Raw genomic sequence first — 17,756 nt, 5'->3', positions numbered from 1 at the left:
ATTACATTTATTCGTTTTGGTCTTTTAAAATTTATTTATTTTATTTATTTTTGGCTGCATTGGGTCTTTGTTGCTGTGTGCAGGCTTTCTCTAGTTGCAGCGAGCGGGGGCTACTCTTCGTTGTGGTGTGCGGGCTTCTCATTGCAGTGGCTTCTCTTGTTGTGGAGCACAGGCTCTAGGCACGTGGGCTTCAGTAGTTGTGGGACGCAGGCTCAGTAGTTGTGGGACGCAGGCTCAGTAGTTGTGGCTCGCGGGCTCTAGAGCGCAAGCTCAGTAGCTGTGGCGCACGGGCTTAGTTGCTCCGCGGCCTGTGGGCTCTTCCCGGACCAGGGCTTGAACCCGTGTCCCCTGCATTGGCAGGTTGATTCTTAACAGCTGCGCCACCAGGGAAGCCCTCATTACATTTAAGTAGAGAATCACATGCGGAAATATGGTCAAGGAGGGTTTTTTTTTGCTTAACTTATGTGGAACTCAAACATCAAAGCGATTAAAATACCCAAGCTGGTGCAAATGATTTTCAATGCTTGATCTGGATATTTTGCAGGCTATCTCCTGCGTGGTATAATGTTGATTGTTCTCAGTTAATGTGTCAATTTGATCACTATCAACTTCAGCTGGTCTACCTGACCGTGGAGCATCATCCAGTGAGAAATCTCCAGCACAAAACTTTGCAAAGCACTTTTGACACATTCAGTCAAGTCACAGCACCTTCTCCATACGCTGCACAAATCTTTTTTTGCATTTTGGTTGTGTTTTTACCTTTCTTGAAATAATAAAACATAATATGCCGAATATGTTGCTTTTCTTCTTCCATCTTTAATATTAAAATGGCTACAGAAAAATTCACCAATTTTGATGTCTTTTTTAAAATACATGCTGATATGACAGCTGTCACATACAATCTAACAAAATTGTTTTGAATGAAGTTAAAGACACCTAAGTGCTACTACAGACATCGTATAGAAAAAAACCCGAATGAAACTTTCGGCCAACCCAATACCTTAGGGGCGTTGAAAGAGGCTTCTAGGAGGTGTTGCCTGAGCTGAATATTTAAAAATAAGTTTGTATTTGTTGAATGGAATGGGAGATAGTAAGGAGGTGATTCCAGGTAGAGAGAATTAATATAAGAAAATATATAGAGAACTGTTGTTGCTCAACAATGATGGAGTGTGGGTTTGGGGCAAGGGTGCCAGTGAAAGATAGACTGAAGAGGAAAGTGGGATCCAAATCCTGATAAACCTTGAATGGCATTCAGTGGGCTTTTCACTTTATCACCTTATCCTGTAGGGGAAAGAGATCAATGGGAAGGGCTTTGTGCAAAGCAATAGCATAACCATACTGGTATTTTAGAAAAGTAGCAGCTCAGAGGAGGACTTTAAGACTGAAGGCCTAAACCACTTAGGAGTTGAAATATAGCCAGGAGATATGACCTGGATTAAGGCAATAGCGTTAAGCATGCAGTGAGAAGAAAAAGAGATGTTAAGGTGTAAAATCCATAAGACAACATGTCTACTTGGATGTGGGAGCAGATAAAAAGGTGCCAGAATAACTCCCAAGTTTCTGACTTGGGGGACTGGTTAAATTATTGTGTCATTCATTGAACCAGACCACACATAAATAATAGCAATTTAAGAAAAAAAAACTCTTCAAAGTTAGATCTTATACATATTGCATGTGAATGGCCAAGTGAAGCTGTCCAGTAAGCATTTGAGTATATGGGTTTAAAACTTGATGAGACCTAAGCTGGTTATAGAGATTCAGGTATTGTCAAATAACTGAATCTATGTGATATAGCTTCACTCACAATATATTGTTTGAGAAGAGAGTCAAGAATAAAACCCTGGGGAACACCAAATTTAAGAAACAATTAAAAAGAAAAAAACACAAAAAAAGAAAATAAAAAAAATTGTCAGAGAGGTAGAAAAAGGAACACCAAGGGAAGATAAGTTTTTGGAAGACAAATATTAAACTTGAAAGACAGATTGAAGGACTGATTATTTGGAAATTTGAATGCCAGGATAAAAAAATTATATCTACAAAGGAAGCATTTATTATTTTTGTATTGGGACTATAGCCTAATGAAAATGATGCCTTGGTAAGATGTAGTCTAGGCAGGACAGTCTGTTAGAGGGAAGAAAATTGATAAAGGCTTCAACTAGAGTGGTGGCAGTTATGACTAGAAAAAGGAATGTCAAAATAAAAATCAACAAGTAGTTGGTGACTCGCTGAATATTATTTCTTTTTTTGGATAAATTATGAAATTTATTTATAAAATTTTTCCTTTTAAAAGCCAGAACATAACAAATATCACTTTCTGGAAACTCATCTTATTAGAAATATCAATAACATTGAGCAGTCTGTCCTCTGTGCTTCTAATGTCTTCTGCAGAGAATTCAATGTATTTTATTTCACTTACTTATTTGACGTATATTTCTTTCAGCTAGGCTGTGATTGCTTGAGGGTAGGTACTGTATCTCATTTATCTTTGCATCCCCAGGACTCAGTTTCAGTGGCTAACAGAGCGGGTGCTTAGCAAATCTTTACAGCTTCCCAAAATTACACAGCTTCCCAAATCCTGTTCTAGCTGAAGTAATCCATGTATGGTTTCTTGAGCCTACCTTGAGGGACCTTGTTATCTACTTTCTTGAAAGTACTTTCTTGAAAGTTACCTACTTTCTTGAGTTACCTTGTTTGGAATACTCAAGGGGCTGTGTAATGTAATAGTTGAGAGCGTGGATTTTGGAGCCAGACTGCCTGAACTTAAATCCTGCCTCAGCCACTTTTTAATTGTGTAAACCTTTGGCAAGTTACCTAAATTCTTTGTGCCCCAGTTTCTCCTTATATAAAATGGAAACAGTAGTTACTGCATTCTAAGTGTGGTTGTGATGATGAATCACATTTTTATCTAAAAAAGTGTTTAGAATAGGAATTGGCAAATACTAAGCACTCAGTAATATTAACTATTATTATTATTACTTCAATCAGTGTATTTATTTAATGTTTATTTATTTATTTTATTTATTTTTGGCTGCATCGGGTTTTCTTAGTTGCGGCACGCGGGATCTTCATTGAGGCGTGTGGGATGTTTCATTGCGGCATGAGCTCTTTGTTGTGGTGTGCAGGCTTCTCTCTAGTTGTGGCGTGCCTCTTCTCTAGTTGTGGTGTGCGGGTTCCAGAGCACGTGGGCTCAGTAGTTGTGGCACGCGGGCTTAGTTGCCCTGCGGCATGTGGGATTTTAGTTCCCTGACCAGGGATCAAACCCGCATCCCCTTCATTGTAAGGTGGATTCTTTACCACTGGACCACCAGGGAAGTCCCAACCAAAGTATTTAAACTTCACTTTCCTATTAGGTTATCAGAGCAAATTCAAGCCAAATATTTAATATTTCAAAAATTAGATCAAGTAATAATTATGTCCCCTCCAGACTCCGGAAACAATTAAAATCCAGTTAATTTTTGCTCAGCCATTCCTGTTTTGAAAAATTTTCATCCTGTTTTCTATGTAGACAAGTAGTGCCAGTCCTAGGTTTTGTTTAGTTTTACAGTCAAACAAGTCCATTTGGTCAAGAGTCTTCCATCCTTCAGGAGGCTGGTAATATTTTCCATGGTTATTTTATGGCTTACTAAAGTTTGAATAGTAAGTACATCAACTGATATGTGCATTTCAAATTGTTGGACTTGTTCTAGTTTCAAGTCATCAAAGGAATGACTATATGGGCATTTCATTTCCTTTTCCTTCCCACTTAGGAAGATTCTAGGGTTAGTGTCTCAACTATATCTATATGTGGCTAAATCACAGCCTCACATTTCCTTTACAATACAGTTGCCTGAACATCATTGCATAGTGGCATCACGTGATTGGAAAGCAGTGTATTTTATGAACGCCATCACACACACAAGTGCACACACACAGTCATAACACATCAGATCAGAAAAAGCTTATTAACATAAAGTACAATGGCTTAGGGATTCTGCATTTGCTGATCTTTCTTGAATTATTTTCCTTGGAAAACTTTGAATTCATAGTTACCTAAAGGCTGAGGTTAACTTGCCAGTAGCAGATTTGAGAGATGAGAGCTAATGTCAGGGGATAGATGTTTTCTTTTACAAATAACACCGTTAGATATTGTTCTCCACCACCCATGCCCAAACTGCTACTCGACCTATGAAACAAATAGCACCACAAACACAGATAACCCCAGGCTTCAGGTCTGTAATCTGACTGTGGCCATCGGCAGCCAGAAATGAGTTTCTTTCTAATCAGCCTTCCATCAGTCCCCAGTCACTCATATAAAGGAGCCTGGGGAGGGGAAGATTCACATTGCTTTTTCTTCAGCACCAGGGTTCTGGGCAGCGCCCTGAGAGGTCCACTGCTCGCACGCCTCTTCTCTCAATCTCCACCAGCGCTGCTACTGCCTCTCTAGTCCCCCCCTGCTGCAGAGAGAGAAAATTACATCGGAATCCATGCAGCCGGCAATGATGATGTTTTCTAGTAAATACTGGGCAAGGAGAGGGCTTTCTCTGGATTCAGCAGTGCCCGAAGAGCATCAGCTGCTTGGCAGCTTAACAGTGAGTACTGAGTAGCTGGCACTCTCTAGAGGAGTGTTTTCTAGGGTAGCGATAGTTATCCTTGCCATTTGGACACCTGCTGTAAACACCTCAATTCTTTCCTCTATCATCTGTCTAACCTGCCTCCACTCTTCCTTCTCTCTCCATAAAGTAAAGTGGGTGTCCTGATCGCTATGTGCTAAACTTCCTTTCCTCAAAGTTTATAAGTTGAAAGTAAAGAAGTTCCCGAACGTTATGAATGAGAGGTTGTATAAACCAATCAATGTCTTATATCAAAACCAAAAAAAAGTGTGCAGAATTTTGAAAGGCCATTTATTATGAGTTGGAACAGGGAGAAGAAATTAAATAGATTTCTGTGGTTCCTGCAAGATTATTGTGTCTTCTGTACCCCCTTCCATCTACAAAACCTGGTCTTTAAACACAAAGTAATATTTTCTGTTTTTGTCTGTAGGTGCTGGTTGTTGGAATAAGAGAAAGATCAGATTCCTCTCAAAAGTTTTCCTGTGTTCCTTATTACTCCATTATTTTTCAGTTTAACTGATGGAGTAATGAAAGCAATACATCACTTATTTCAATGTTTAAGGCAGTTTCTGTGTTTAAACAATAACAGAATAAAAATAATATTTTGCAGGATTTTAGATCCTGATATGGGGTAATAGTCATAGGATTTAATAAAAAAGATAGTGAAAGAAAAATGTATTCAGATTTCTAGTTATTAAAAATATTAAATGATATTTCATTACTGTCTACCAGAGTTTATCAACCAATTGAAATTTAGTCTGTATCATAGAAAAATCTGTTTTAGTATTGTAGCTCCGAATATGTGCCAGAGGGTTGTATTGTACTGGTATATTATCACTCCTAAAAATGTTGAAAAGTAATCAGGGCAAGTTTTGGAGAACTGTTTAAACCAATTTGCAAAAATGAGTCTAAAAACGTACATAGGTTTTCTAACATTTAAATAACATGTATATTTGAATGTGATATTACAATGAGGAATTCTGAAGCCACAATGAACTGCTAGAAGGAAAACAAGGAAAACTCAGAGTTATGGTTAATGTATAATAATACTTTCATATAAAAATGCTACTTAAATATATAAGATCTGTGGCAGATGTTGAGAGTACTACAACATTTGAGCTTTTAATGACTAAACAGACTGTCAAATGCCAATGCCTATATGAACTTCTCTCCCTCAAGTCATAAATTATAAAATATTTATTTCTATGACATATAAACCTAGTGAGTGAGGCAGTAGAGACTGTGTGAAAATAAAGCCAGTAGAGAAATCAGAGGAAGAAAATAGCAAAGCACTATTCACTGGGTTCCATATCAAATGTACATTTTTCAGTTTCATGAGGAAGTAATAGGTTGGAATGACTGCATTCTATTACTCTCTGCCAGGGAGAAAGTTCTGTTTGCCCGGTTCTTCATTTGCATATAAAGAACACGAAAAAGTACACTCTAATTTGATTTGTCTGTTAAGTAAAAGTTTCCAGCTTTTTAATTGTGTATTTCTGGCAATGCGATCTGAGTTTCTGGAATCTGCCATTTTTGTCTTTAGCTAATAGACTAAGAGCCATTACTTAGTCATGTATTATAGTATTTGACTGGCCAATAAAGTGGTAATCTTTTCCAGTTTCTCAGATTCTACTCTTGGCTCCTGATGATGAGCTAGTTCTTTCTTTTCTTTACTTTTTTCTTGTGGCTGAATTTTAATAGCCACTTTTCAGATATCATCTGCTGACACAGATGGCCTTAATTGAATACACTCTGTGGCGAACTTCTGCAGATAGATTCACATTGACAGTGTGGATCTAATTACAGAATGTAAGGTGATCAATTTTAGTGCCTGTCCTGACATATTTCAGAACAAAACGAATATTTTGTTTTTAAGATTTAATCGAAACAAAAATTATATGTTTAGCCTTAATTTTGTTACGTTTAGTAATTAATATAGCTTCTGTATGATTCAGCTAGGCTAACAGATCAAATTTCATCCTGTAAAATAAACCTAGAAAGAAAGACAGGAATTATTCATACATGATACTTTATACTTTATGATGATCAGATTTTTGTTGCTATTAAAGTGAAGCAAGTATGATTCCCCTTTAATTTCAACCACTGGTGATATCTTTGAGCATTGGAAAATAGTGTCCCTGAGTAAATTAGACTTGTACGAAAGTTATGAGTGACTTGGCAACTTCTCCTCGAGCTTGTGTGATTGCTGGGGCTTCCAGCGTATAAATGGAATGTCTGAAAAAGGATCTAGTTGTAGAGAACTCTGGAATCCTAACTAATATTTGTGTGTGTGTGTTTCTACGTTCTTGAAGCTAAATAAAACTAACGCTGGCAAAAATGATGATAAAAAAGGCAACAAGGGAAGCAGCAAAAGTGACACTGCTACCGAGAGCAGCAAGATGGCCGTTGTATTCTCCTTGAAAAATGAAGTTGGTGGATTGGTCAAAGCACTGAAACTCTTTCAGGTGAATGTAAAATATCATTATCTAACTTTAAAGCCGTCTGTGTGCCGGGTTACAAACTTGTCATCTGTTATGAAATATTACTGAACCATTTCTGAGTAATGTGTTGCAAATTTCAAAGAAACCAAGCTTCATCAGGCTTTACGAGACAAGTTGGTCTGTCAAACAAAGAAATAAGCAGATTCGTGGAAACCGTGTTTTATTAATTCAGCGTCAGCCTATTAGTAATTCTGCACACTGTTGCCAGGTGAGGAAGTCGGTAATTAAAAAGTGTGAGCCTCACACCTGGAAATGCAAACACAAAAGCGGTCAAAGAGGGTATCTTTAAACATCAAGAACCTTCAGCCTGATTTGATTTGTTCATATTTGAATCGTGCACATGTCCTAGAGCACATTTATTGCATAAAATGAGATATATTAGTATAGGTACTCGATATTCCCCGAAGCCCCATTGTCTGAAGAACTTAATGTGTCTTTTGTAAAGATGAGTCATTCTCCTTATATATGAGCTAGGGCTAGCTCTCTTTTTATCTTGTAGAAATGTAGTAGCCTTTTCCTAAGCCCAGGTGGGTGGTTTGTAACCTCAAGAAAGAGCCCCGTTGAGGGGGAGGTTATAAAAGGCCAGGAAAACTGTTGCCTTTTTGCCGGGGCACAACTGATGGCTCCCCTACCCTTCAGCAAGCACCTCCTTTGTCAGTGCATTTTGTTTGGGGGCACGGGCTGTGATTAGAGCTGTAGGATAGGGAGCCTAGCTCTGCATGGTGCCTTGGATTGCTGGTGCAGTGGAAAGAGGGTTGGAATTGCAGTCAGAGGATTCAGACCTGTGTTCTCCTGGCTTGGCTAATCACTAGCTGCTTCCTAGGTTCAATTGCTTCATTTGTAAAATAGCAGTAATAATTCCCACCTAACAGGGTTGTTGTGATGAAATAATATGAGTGGAAGTGCTTTGTAAAGTGTACAGATATGAGGCATTATTGTGATGCCTCTCTGATGACCATAGAGGGGGAATTAGCAGCCTGTTTTTGCAAATATTTCCTTGTTCTCTTTTGACCTTGAAGAAAGGATCAGGCACCATAAAGAGTGGTAATGGAAATCTGGGGAAATATTTTACGCATGATTATATCATCCAGCATTGTCTCCATACAGTTCCCAAAGGCAGGGCAATTCAATTAGACAGCTGGGTGCAGTGGAAAAAATCCCTGGAGAAGGAGTGAGCAGCCATGAGTTTTCACTCGGCCATCAGCTAGTCATGGGGTCTTAGTTACATCACTTAACCCATCTGGACCTCAGCTTCCTTGTCTAAAAATATCCACTTTGCTTCAACCAAAGGACATTAAGAGCCCAAAGTGACACAGTGTGTGAGAAGACTCTTGAACTTTGAACCTAATGTTAGTCTTACCTTTATTATCTGCCGATTTAGAAAATATGGCATTATTGCAAAAGTTATTAAAAACAGAAATAGAGCATTTAGTGTCCTGGTCAAAAGACTAGTTTCTTTATACAGAGAAGGATGCCATGAGATTTTATCTTAGTCTGGTACCGGAAACTACCTATCTGCTGCTGTGCTGAAAATTCTGAGGTCATCCAGGAGTGTACGTGGAATTGTCCTCATAATCAGAGTGTATCATGGAGTGCTGGGGAGGGATCTGCTTATTTGGGGGTGGGTTAGGGTGGAGAGGAGAACTTAGTCTTCAGTTAACTCAGGACAAAGGAAGACTATATCACTGGGAAAATTTAAACCTGAGGTTTAAGTATTAAATTGCTGCCCTTCTAGGAACACCTTATTGTAAGAGCTTTTACCCATGAAATCCATCATGATAGTTGCAGCAACATATCCTTGGATGAAGCTAGCCTGGAGGTTGCCGAAAGAGACCAGTTACTAAGTGGTTCCATTAAGGATTCTTCTTTTTTTTGCCTGCAGAGATCCTTTCTTAGCCACTTTTCTTGCTTCCTTTTTTTTTGTTCCCCTACAATGGAGCCACGCCTTGGCCAGTGGTTCCCAAACCTCAGTCATTTTCATATCACCTTCCCAGTTTCTGCCTCATTTGCCTGCTATTCATACTATTATTTTTTCCAAGATTTTAAGCTTTATTTCAAAAAGAGATGTTATACTACTAGAAAATCAGTAGTTTGAGTTTTAGGTTTTTTTGGGAAAATATATAAAAATAAATAAATAAATAAATCTGGGGATTATATGACAATAAACTAACTTCCTCCCAAACAATCATGCATACCACCAGTGGGATGTGGATTGATCTGGGAAATGATAAGGTTCATAATTATCACACATTTTATAGGGCCCTTTATATATCTTAATGTCCTCCCCTTGTTAAAAATGAGACAGGAAATCCTACGCACAGTTAATATTCTTATTAGTAGAGACAATGGTTGGAAAACATTTCCATGTTTCAGTCAAGCAAATGGTGAGAAGGTTGTCTTTTCCTCTTTTGTGGGCACTTGGTACCTTTTTGCTTACGAGTTGGACAAGAGCAGCCCATGGCATCCGTTTTATTGTGCCCTGAAGGTGATTAAGAGATGTTGCTTATATTTCCACAGGAAAAACATGTCAACATGGTTCATATTGAGTCCAGGAAATCCCGGCGAAGAAGTTCGGAAGTTGAAATCTTTGTGGACTGTGAGTGTGGCAAAACGGAATTCAATGAGCTCATTCAGTCACTGAAATTTCAAACCACGATTGTGACGCTGAATCCGCCAGAGAACATTTGGACAGAGGAAGAAGGCAAGGCCAGTTTTTGCTTGTCGGGTGATTTTGCAAATCTGACAAATGTTGCAAAGGGGAGAATACAATCTGTGAGCTAATATTTTGAACCTGCACTGTGTTTCCAGCAGAGCTAGAGGATGTGCCCTGGTTTCCCCGGAAGATCTCTGAGTTAGACAAATGTTCTCACAGAGTTCTCATGTATGGTTCTGAGCTGGATGCCGATCACCCAGTAAGTGTGCAGTAAATCCATTCCACGTGTGCTCTTCCAGCTCTGCCCGTCTGCCAGGCAGTGTGCCATTTTCTGTGCTGTAATGCTGTATTATAGAGCAATTTATTATTTATTCCCCATAACTGAGAGCAGACTTTAAAATGATAGTTTCCCTGTACACAGGCGTTGGCTGGAAGCGGGTTAGAAGGATGGCATTTCCACCTAGCATTTACTTTTAAAAGGGTTGGAGAGAGGAGGAGGGTATAAACCTTGGAGAATATTTCTGTAGAATTAGACAGCCTGAAATATACTTGAAGATGGTGACCCTTGGAAAAACAATGAACTGAAATTGACCACCTCGTTGGGAAACTGGGAAGGACTGTAGGCATTAAGGGGCTCAGTGAGACAGTAAAATTCTCCTTGCTATTTTCCTTGACTGGAGGTAGTAAGGGTAGAGTAATGTGGTGGACTTCAGTCTCAGTGGAAAGGCAGAGGGTGATAGAATAAGACCATAATGGAAGATGCCTCTCTTTCCCCATCTACCCTGAATCTATTTATCGCCATCTCTCCTCTACTCCAATAAAAATGACCACCTTTAAAGAAATATGATATGTAGTAAGCATTTCCCATTATTCCCTCTCTCCCCCTTTACATCAGTTTTTATTTAATACAAGAGGCCTGGAGCCCCTTTATGGTTGGAATGAAGTACAGTTAATAGTCTGGGAGAAGCAATCAATATACTCATTTGTTACAAGCAACTTTTTCCCCCTGTGCCCCTTCTCTAAAAATGAGCATATTAAAGGGTGAAACCCAAGCAGATTGGTCATGCTTATAGGAGACTTTGTGGTCTGAGGGTAATGGTTTTCAGATATTCATTTTATTTAAATGGAAGATATCTGGAAATCTGATAGACTGTAGGCAGTGGTTCTCTAAGTGTGGTCCTGGGACCAACCACATCAGTATCACCTGGGAGCTGGTTTGAACAAGCCCACACTTCAGTTTGAGAACCATTGCTTTAAAGGAAACTGACAACTTCAGCAAGAGGGAATTTCTCAGTCGAACCAGTCTTTTGGTAAAAATACAAATTCAAACCAATTCATAGCATACCATCCAAACAAATGGTCAAAAAAACCTCATTCAATTTCATGATTTTCAAAAAGCTGAATTCGCTCAAAGACACAGTGTGTTATATTGCCAGCATAATTCCCAGCAGTTCACATGTAAGCTCCTGAACTTTAGAAAAATACTCAGAAGTGTTTTTAATAATCGGCCATTTGTTTCTCTTCCCCTTCTCCACCTCAGAGGAGTCAGAATTAGCACAGAAGCCTGATTTAAGAGCTTAGCAGTAACAGGACTGCCCAGACACCAGCTGTTAATTTGCAGGATGACCTTGGGCAAGTTCCTTTACTTCTGCAACTCAAATTCTTTATGTAAAAAGTGGAAATAAAATGCTTATTGAGCTCAAAGCGGGTGTTTGAAAAGCCTAGTTAATAAAACAACTGGAAAGCATTTTGGCAAGAGTGAATGCTTAATTCCAGGAAAGGAAATGCTGTATTAAATCATCCTGATCAATGCCTGGACGGTAAAGGATTTTTTGCTGACCTCTTATTTCCAAATGCTCCCCTTAGTCTAGTTTGGAAATTACTCAGCCTGGAGAAGGGGGTTAGAACAACCACAGGAACCACTGACCTTGCGGTGAAAAAATTTATTCTAATACCCAGCATAAATTTTCCTGGGCTTAATTTTGTTCCATTACTCCTAATTACACCCACCTTATGATACCTTCTCTTATTTTCTATGCAGCCATTTGAAATAATTGCAAGTACTTAGCAATCTCCTACCTCACTCATCATTTTTTTTTTACCGTATGTATTTCTTTTATAAGCACACCAAATATTCATTATGCACAATTTGATATTGGTAAGTTGGTGGTTTTTTATAAGTTATTATTTGATGAAGATAGAAAAAAGTTTCTAAGGAATTTTTGTGCTTGGGAATAATTCCAGTCCTAAGGCAGGGATTATTACGTTAGGATGGCACTCTTGTGCTGAGATGGCTCAGAAGGGGCTTGGAATGTGTCAGGCTGCTGAGGCTCCCTAGAAAGGGTTAAATATGTAGGTCCATGCATCTTAAACGTTAATGGACAAACAGATCACGTGGAGGATCTTTGCAAAATGCAGATGGGTGCACCTGAGATTCTGCATTTCTAGTGAGCTCCCAGTGGAGGCTTACAGTGGAGATCTGCGGACCACGCTTTGAGTAGCAAGGATCTACACTGAGAGGGTCTTTCAAAGTGTGATTCAACGTCCCTGCATAAGGTGCTTATTAAAAATGCAACATGTGGAGGCTCATCTGAAGCCTACTGAATGAGAACTTCCAGGGACCCTGGAATCTGCATTTAAACAGATTTGCCGGAGATTCTGATGAACTCTAAAGTTTGAGGACTAATGTCCTAACTCAGTGATTTTCGGTCCTAGCTTTCCATTCAGATAATCTCTGGAGAACTAAAAAATTTCCTATGCCAGGGTCTCACCTCAGAGCGCTTAAATCAGAGCCTCTGGGAACGTGTCCAGGTTTGGAGTGTTATTTAAAGCTCCGCAAATGATTCCAGTATTCCCCCAGGTTGACTTTTGGGGATAGCCAACGTACATTCAGCTGAGCACTTTTGGGTGCCAGCTGGGTCTTGATTTAAATCAAGTTCCTCTTGATTTAAATTGAGAGAGGAAGGGTGGTATGCAGCAGATACTGTCTGGGTGCCAGTGTTGCCAGATTTAGCAAATAAAAATATACGATGCCTAGTTAAATTTGCATTTCACATAAACAACAAATTTTTTTTTGTATAAGTATGCCCCAAATATTGCATGGGTGTTCTCTATTTTTATCTGGTAACCTTACCCCTGGCATCAATTTAGAATGGCTGGCCAAGGAATGCTGTGTCTCTGTAATCGCTAGTGTAGCTAGCATCCCTGCCTTGTTTTGCCAGTCCACAGTTCAATGCTGGAAGCTCTGGTTCACCCATAACACTTGTGTAATCACCGCCACACTAGGCTGATGAGGCGTGATGAGGAAATCACTCTCTTTCATGCCTGGAAGGGCTGCAGGTGTTTGCCAAAGAGAGATACTCGAGATTCTCTGGGAAGCCCAGCAGATTACGGTGCTGTCACCATGGTGTCCGGTTTGGCAGGAACCAGGGAACAGATGCTGAGCTTTTCACATAACTCTTTTCCTTTTGTCACGGGCTGCTTTCTTTTTGAGTAATCAAGGTGCTTGGAATTCTTGTTTACCACCACCAGGTTGCTTGGTGTGACTAGTGAGTGTTGAAATTCATACTTTCTAGTGACCATGTCTACCCTCTATGGCATAAGACCTTTTCTTAGCTCACATACCCATTTGTAAAGGTGGTCACACATTTTGTAACTATGGTCACGAATTTTGCATATACACATTTGAAGGCTCCACAAGCCTGCCTATGAACTCCTGTTTTAAAACTCCCAATTTGTAGCAGAAGAAAGAAAGTTCTAGCTTTAAGGGCGGGGGTACTTCACTTCTGCAGGGCCTTTGGGTGACCTCAGGGCACTCGCTCTCTCCCTCTGTTAGTGACCTTTTGTCTTTCCTGAGAGAAAGGCTGTTGGCAATGGACGTTCTTTGTTTCTGTTCAGCATACGGTCCTGTGAAGATTTCTAACCGCAAGGCCAGTTCTCCTTCAGCTGGAAGAGAGAACAGAACGAGTTTCTCTGAGTTGAGGTTCCTCTTGAGCAGCCCCCTTGCGTAAGTGTCTGAGTGGACACTGGGTGAGCAGAGGTAGTCCAGGCCTTTGTGGGCCTGTCCCAGTTCTCCTTCCAGAGCCCACGACCCCTGCAGCCTGTCTCCTTGCCTGGCCTCCCTTCTCAGACTGGTCAGCATGTCCTGGTTTCCCTTTGGGTTTTCAGGGTTGAGCAGGTAAGAAGTTAAATTGAAACAGCTCCTGCTGGGCTTCCAGCTGTCTGAACAAACAACCCTGCAAAGAATTGATTTTCTGAAACTACCTGAAGGAAAAGAAAATGGAAAGTCTGTTGGCAAGAGGAGATGCTTGAGTAAACCAGGAAGTCCTCTTAGAAGGATTCCACTTGATGGGAGAATGGCAGACAGGATGTTTAATTTCCCAAGTGCATGATGATGGGTAAAATCTTGAACTTGGCTGAAGACTAGTCAGAGCTATAGGAACTCAGGGGAATGGAGCTAGCCTGCTGTCTTGCGTGGATCCCTTGTAATCGATTTTGCATTGTGTGGCTGTACTCATAACATACAGCAAAACCTCTTTATTCATCCTAATTTGGGGTGTTGATGATTATTTTGAATGATAGAATTTTAATACATGTACACTTATTGGTAATTTACACCAAGCAATTAAATTTAGGTTCTTAGTGAAAAATCCATGTTAAAGGGACCTATTTTAATGAACAGATAAGATTAATTTGTAATTAAGATCAATTACATGTAAATGATACTTGAAAACCAAAGGATATTTGTCACAATATCAGTTTGCTTAACTAAGCCGTTCTGCCTACTTCATGGAAAGGTTAACTTTAGTCTGAATTCCCACACATCCCAAATTAAGACAGCCCAAATTTAATGAGGTTTTACTGTAAGTACAATTCGCTTCTGCCTGTGTCATCAAGGTGGTTATCCAAGGAAAAAAATTTACATTTGAATTGGACACTCAATAAACATCACAGTGATTTTTTTTTAGGTCTTCTGCAGCTAATTTTTTTGGCAGTCTGTTAAATAACTTAATCTCTTTTCTGTTTAAGGGATTTAAAGACAATGTCTATCGACAGAGAAGGAAGTATTTTGTGGATGTAGCCATGGGTTATAAATAGTAAGTACCTGTGTAACTCTTTCCTGTGACTTGTTGCTGGTGAGTTAGGAAAAACACATGCTGTGTTAAACAGACCTGTCTTCTCTTCCCTTTAACTTTTGCAGAAAGTAGACATGAACCATTTTAAACACTCACCAGCTCTGTAGGCTTTCAATGCCAACACGGACATTTGACATCCGGGATATAATTGTAAAATAATGAGAGCTGCGGGCCACATACCAAGTGCTACGTTTTCACCATTGTACTCATAGCTCAGCTAAGGCAAGGAGCCATCCTTGTACACTCTTCAGGGCCTGGAAAATGTGTTTTCATTTTACTTTTTTTTTTTTTGTGGTACGCGGGCCTCCCACCGTCGCGGCCCTTCCCCGCAGCGGAGCACAGGCTCCGGACGCGCAGGCTCAGCGGCCATGGCTCACGGGCCCAGCCGCTCCGCGGCACGTGGGATCTTCCCAGACCAGGGCACGAACCCGTGTTCCCTGCATCGGCAGGCGGACTCTCAACCACTGTGCCACCACGGAAGCCCCCTAATTTTACTTTTGACTTGACTTTTCAGTAACGCCCTTCCATGTCCAGCTTCCCCAGTGAAAGTAGAGGATTCAGCAAGAATGGTGAAAAGACTCATGTAAGCAGCCATAATAGAAATGTCTTTGCTTTACAGGAAAAGGGAAGCTTCCTATAAACTGGAGGGTTTATGGAAGAGTTTCATATCCAGTCTGGGATCAGTGTTGGGATGGAACTGGAGAGCCTCAGGACTGGGCTGAGGACTGTGCATAGTGCGTGGTGCTAAGTGGCAGTGACAGGAGGTTTGTGACCGGCAACAATGCAGTAGTCGTGACCGCAGGCCACACCTAGAAAGCTGGAATGGATGTTAGGCCTCTGTTTATTCTGCTCACACTAATAAAGCTTACAGACCATTGTAGCACAGTCACTGTCTTTCCTTTGGTATGAATCTTCTGATCAGAACAAAACGTAAATCCATACCTGGTAGGGAAGTGTCTTTCTTATTCTAGTTGAGACTAGTGAGAATCTTGACTGTCCTGTAGGGCAAGTTTGTCTTTGGCGAGAATTTAGGACATTACACGTGTTACAGCGGGTACCAGTGTTTGCTTTTTTTTTTTTTTAAAGGAATCTGACATAGGTGCTTAAAGCAAAGTGAGAGGATTCCCAACCACACCTTTGATTGAGAGTCATTTGCTCATTTCTAACCTCCTTTGATGCTTTGTTGCTCTTCTCTTCCTTCTCCCAGACATCCTTCATTCTTTCTCCACCATGCTTATTAGCATGAAAACCAAGATTCTTTGGCAGACACTTTTCCACGTTTGTCTACTCCAGCCCCATCTCCTCTGTTCCAGGCAGGCTCTCCACCCTCTTTAGACAACTGTGACTTTCTGCCCCCTCACAACGTCAGCATGCTCATGGCTTGTCCTGGCCCGAGCCCAACCTCATGCCCCCTTTTTACCCTCAGCACCATCACTCACTAGATCCATCTCCCAGTGTTTCCCAGGCAAATGCCAAGAGAGGACTCTGGCCACATTCACTTTTTCACATCAGGCCCTGATAAATGGAGCTTTAATACTAGTACCCCTTGGATCACAGATCCTCCCTGTGGAATCAGGTCGTATCTGCATAGATGAGTGTAGGCAGGACAGGCCTTTGGGGCATGACCTGCCTAGGACTTGGTAAAAGCGCAGTTCTTGGCAGAGACTTTCTCTTTAGATAAAACAGATAGATAAAAATGTATTTTGTACATAGATGCTGTATGTAATGTATTATATATATAAGGACAAAATATGTATGTATGTACATAAAAGATTTTGTTAGCATGGTGACCAAGGGACTACCTCAAATATTAGTTATTTCTTCTTACTAGAGCCAAGAAACTGGACAAGGACAAGCTGATAATGTGGTGGCACTAATGAAACTGGTATGTGAGTCAACCAGTTTCAAGGAACATTGATAATGGGGGGTCTTATGGTTTTTAAGAAAACACACTTATGTGGAGAGGAGAGGAAAAGAGCATATAGTTAAAACAATGGAGGGTGAGGCCCTCAAAGTGTTAACAAGAGTTTGCATTTGCCATTTTCCCTTAGCTAAAGCGTGAAATTGAGGTGTGGTGTCTATGGAAGACAAAAGTAAGAACTGGAGGTTGGACGTGGTGGAGGTTTTATACAAAGGAGGGCTGCATGCAGGTAGAGCATTTCAGAATCTGGTCCCGGTTTGGAGGTGCCTGACTCTTAGTTCAGGAGGCTGAGGTAGGCAGGGCACCACCAATTCGTCATTATACAGGGAGAAACCACTCTCACAGCATGCACAAAACTCCCCCTGTCATGACCCCAGAGAGGCCAAATTACACTATTCGGTGGATACAGAGTCAAAGCAAAGGGTGTTTAGCTAAGGGAGTTTGGAATCCAGGGACATTAACCCTCTCCCCTGGACAATGCTGGCTACGTAGAGTAACAAAGTGATTAAAACCTAGGGTTTTGGAGTCAGGCAATGTGGGGTTCAAGCTGTAGCTCCACTACTTCCTAGCTGGGTGAGCAGCCTCTCTCTGCCTCTCAGGTCCTCCATCTGGGACGTACGTCAGGATCACGAAAGAGAATGCATATGCTGTGTTGGGCATGGAGATGGCACGTGATTTGTGATCATAAGTGCCTGTTACTGCTATTACATCCTCCCTCTCCCTTTCCTCAGGCTGTCTTCAGTTTCCTGTTTATCTACTGGTTTCTTCTTTAGCTATGTTAACGCCATTGTTTATGCTCCACCTTAGCAAATACTATAGCTCAAACGTCCGTAGAAGTAATCCTTGAAAGGAAACTCCTCCAGTTTCTCATTTAAAGGCTGCTCATATACTGATACTTTTCGTGCTGACCAACCTCGCTCTTTATGGGGAGATTTCATAGAAAGCGATCATATTCCC

At 40.6% G+C, this 17,756-nt stretch overlaps 1 protein-coding gene across 1 annotated transcript in view; it reads left to right on the top strand.

Moving 5' to 3' along the window:
- The first annotated feature begins 4,463 nt into the window (after positions 1–4,463).
- Positions 4,464–17,756, top strand: part of TPH2 (tryptophan hydroxylase 2) — an 88,208-nt gene continuing 74,915 nt past the window's right edge. The window contains exons 1-5 of the mRNA XM_065886901.1: positions 4,464–4,568; positions 6,902–7,054; positions 9,608–9,791; positions 9,902–10,002; positions 14,772–14,839. Coding sequence (XP_065742973.1) covers positions 4,464–4,568; positions 6,902–7,054; positions 9,608–9,791; positions 9,902–10,002; positions 14,772–14,839 — 611 coding nt within the window. The remainder of the gene's footprint in view (positions 4,569–6,901; positions 7,055–9,607; positions 9,792–9,901; positions 10,003–14,771; positions 14,840–17,756) is intronic.

Source organism: Phocoena phocoena, chromosome 11, assembly GCF_963924675.1.
Source record: "Phocoena phocoena chromosome 11, mPhoPho1.1, whole genome shotgun sequence".
NCBI classification, from domain to species: Eukaryota; Metazoa; Chordata; class Mammalia; order Artiodactyla; family Phocoenidae; genus Phocoena; species Phocoena phocoena.
This window is presented reverse-complemented; position numbering and strand designations above follow the sequence as displayed.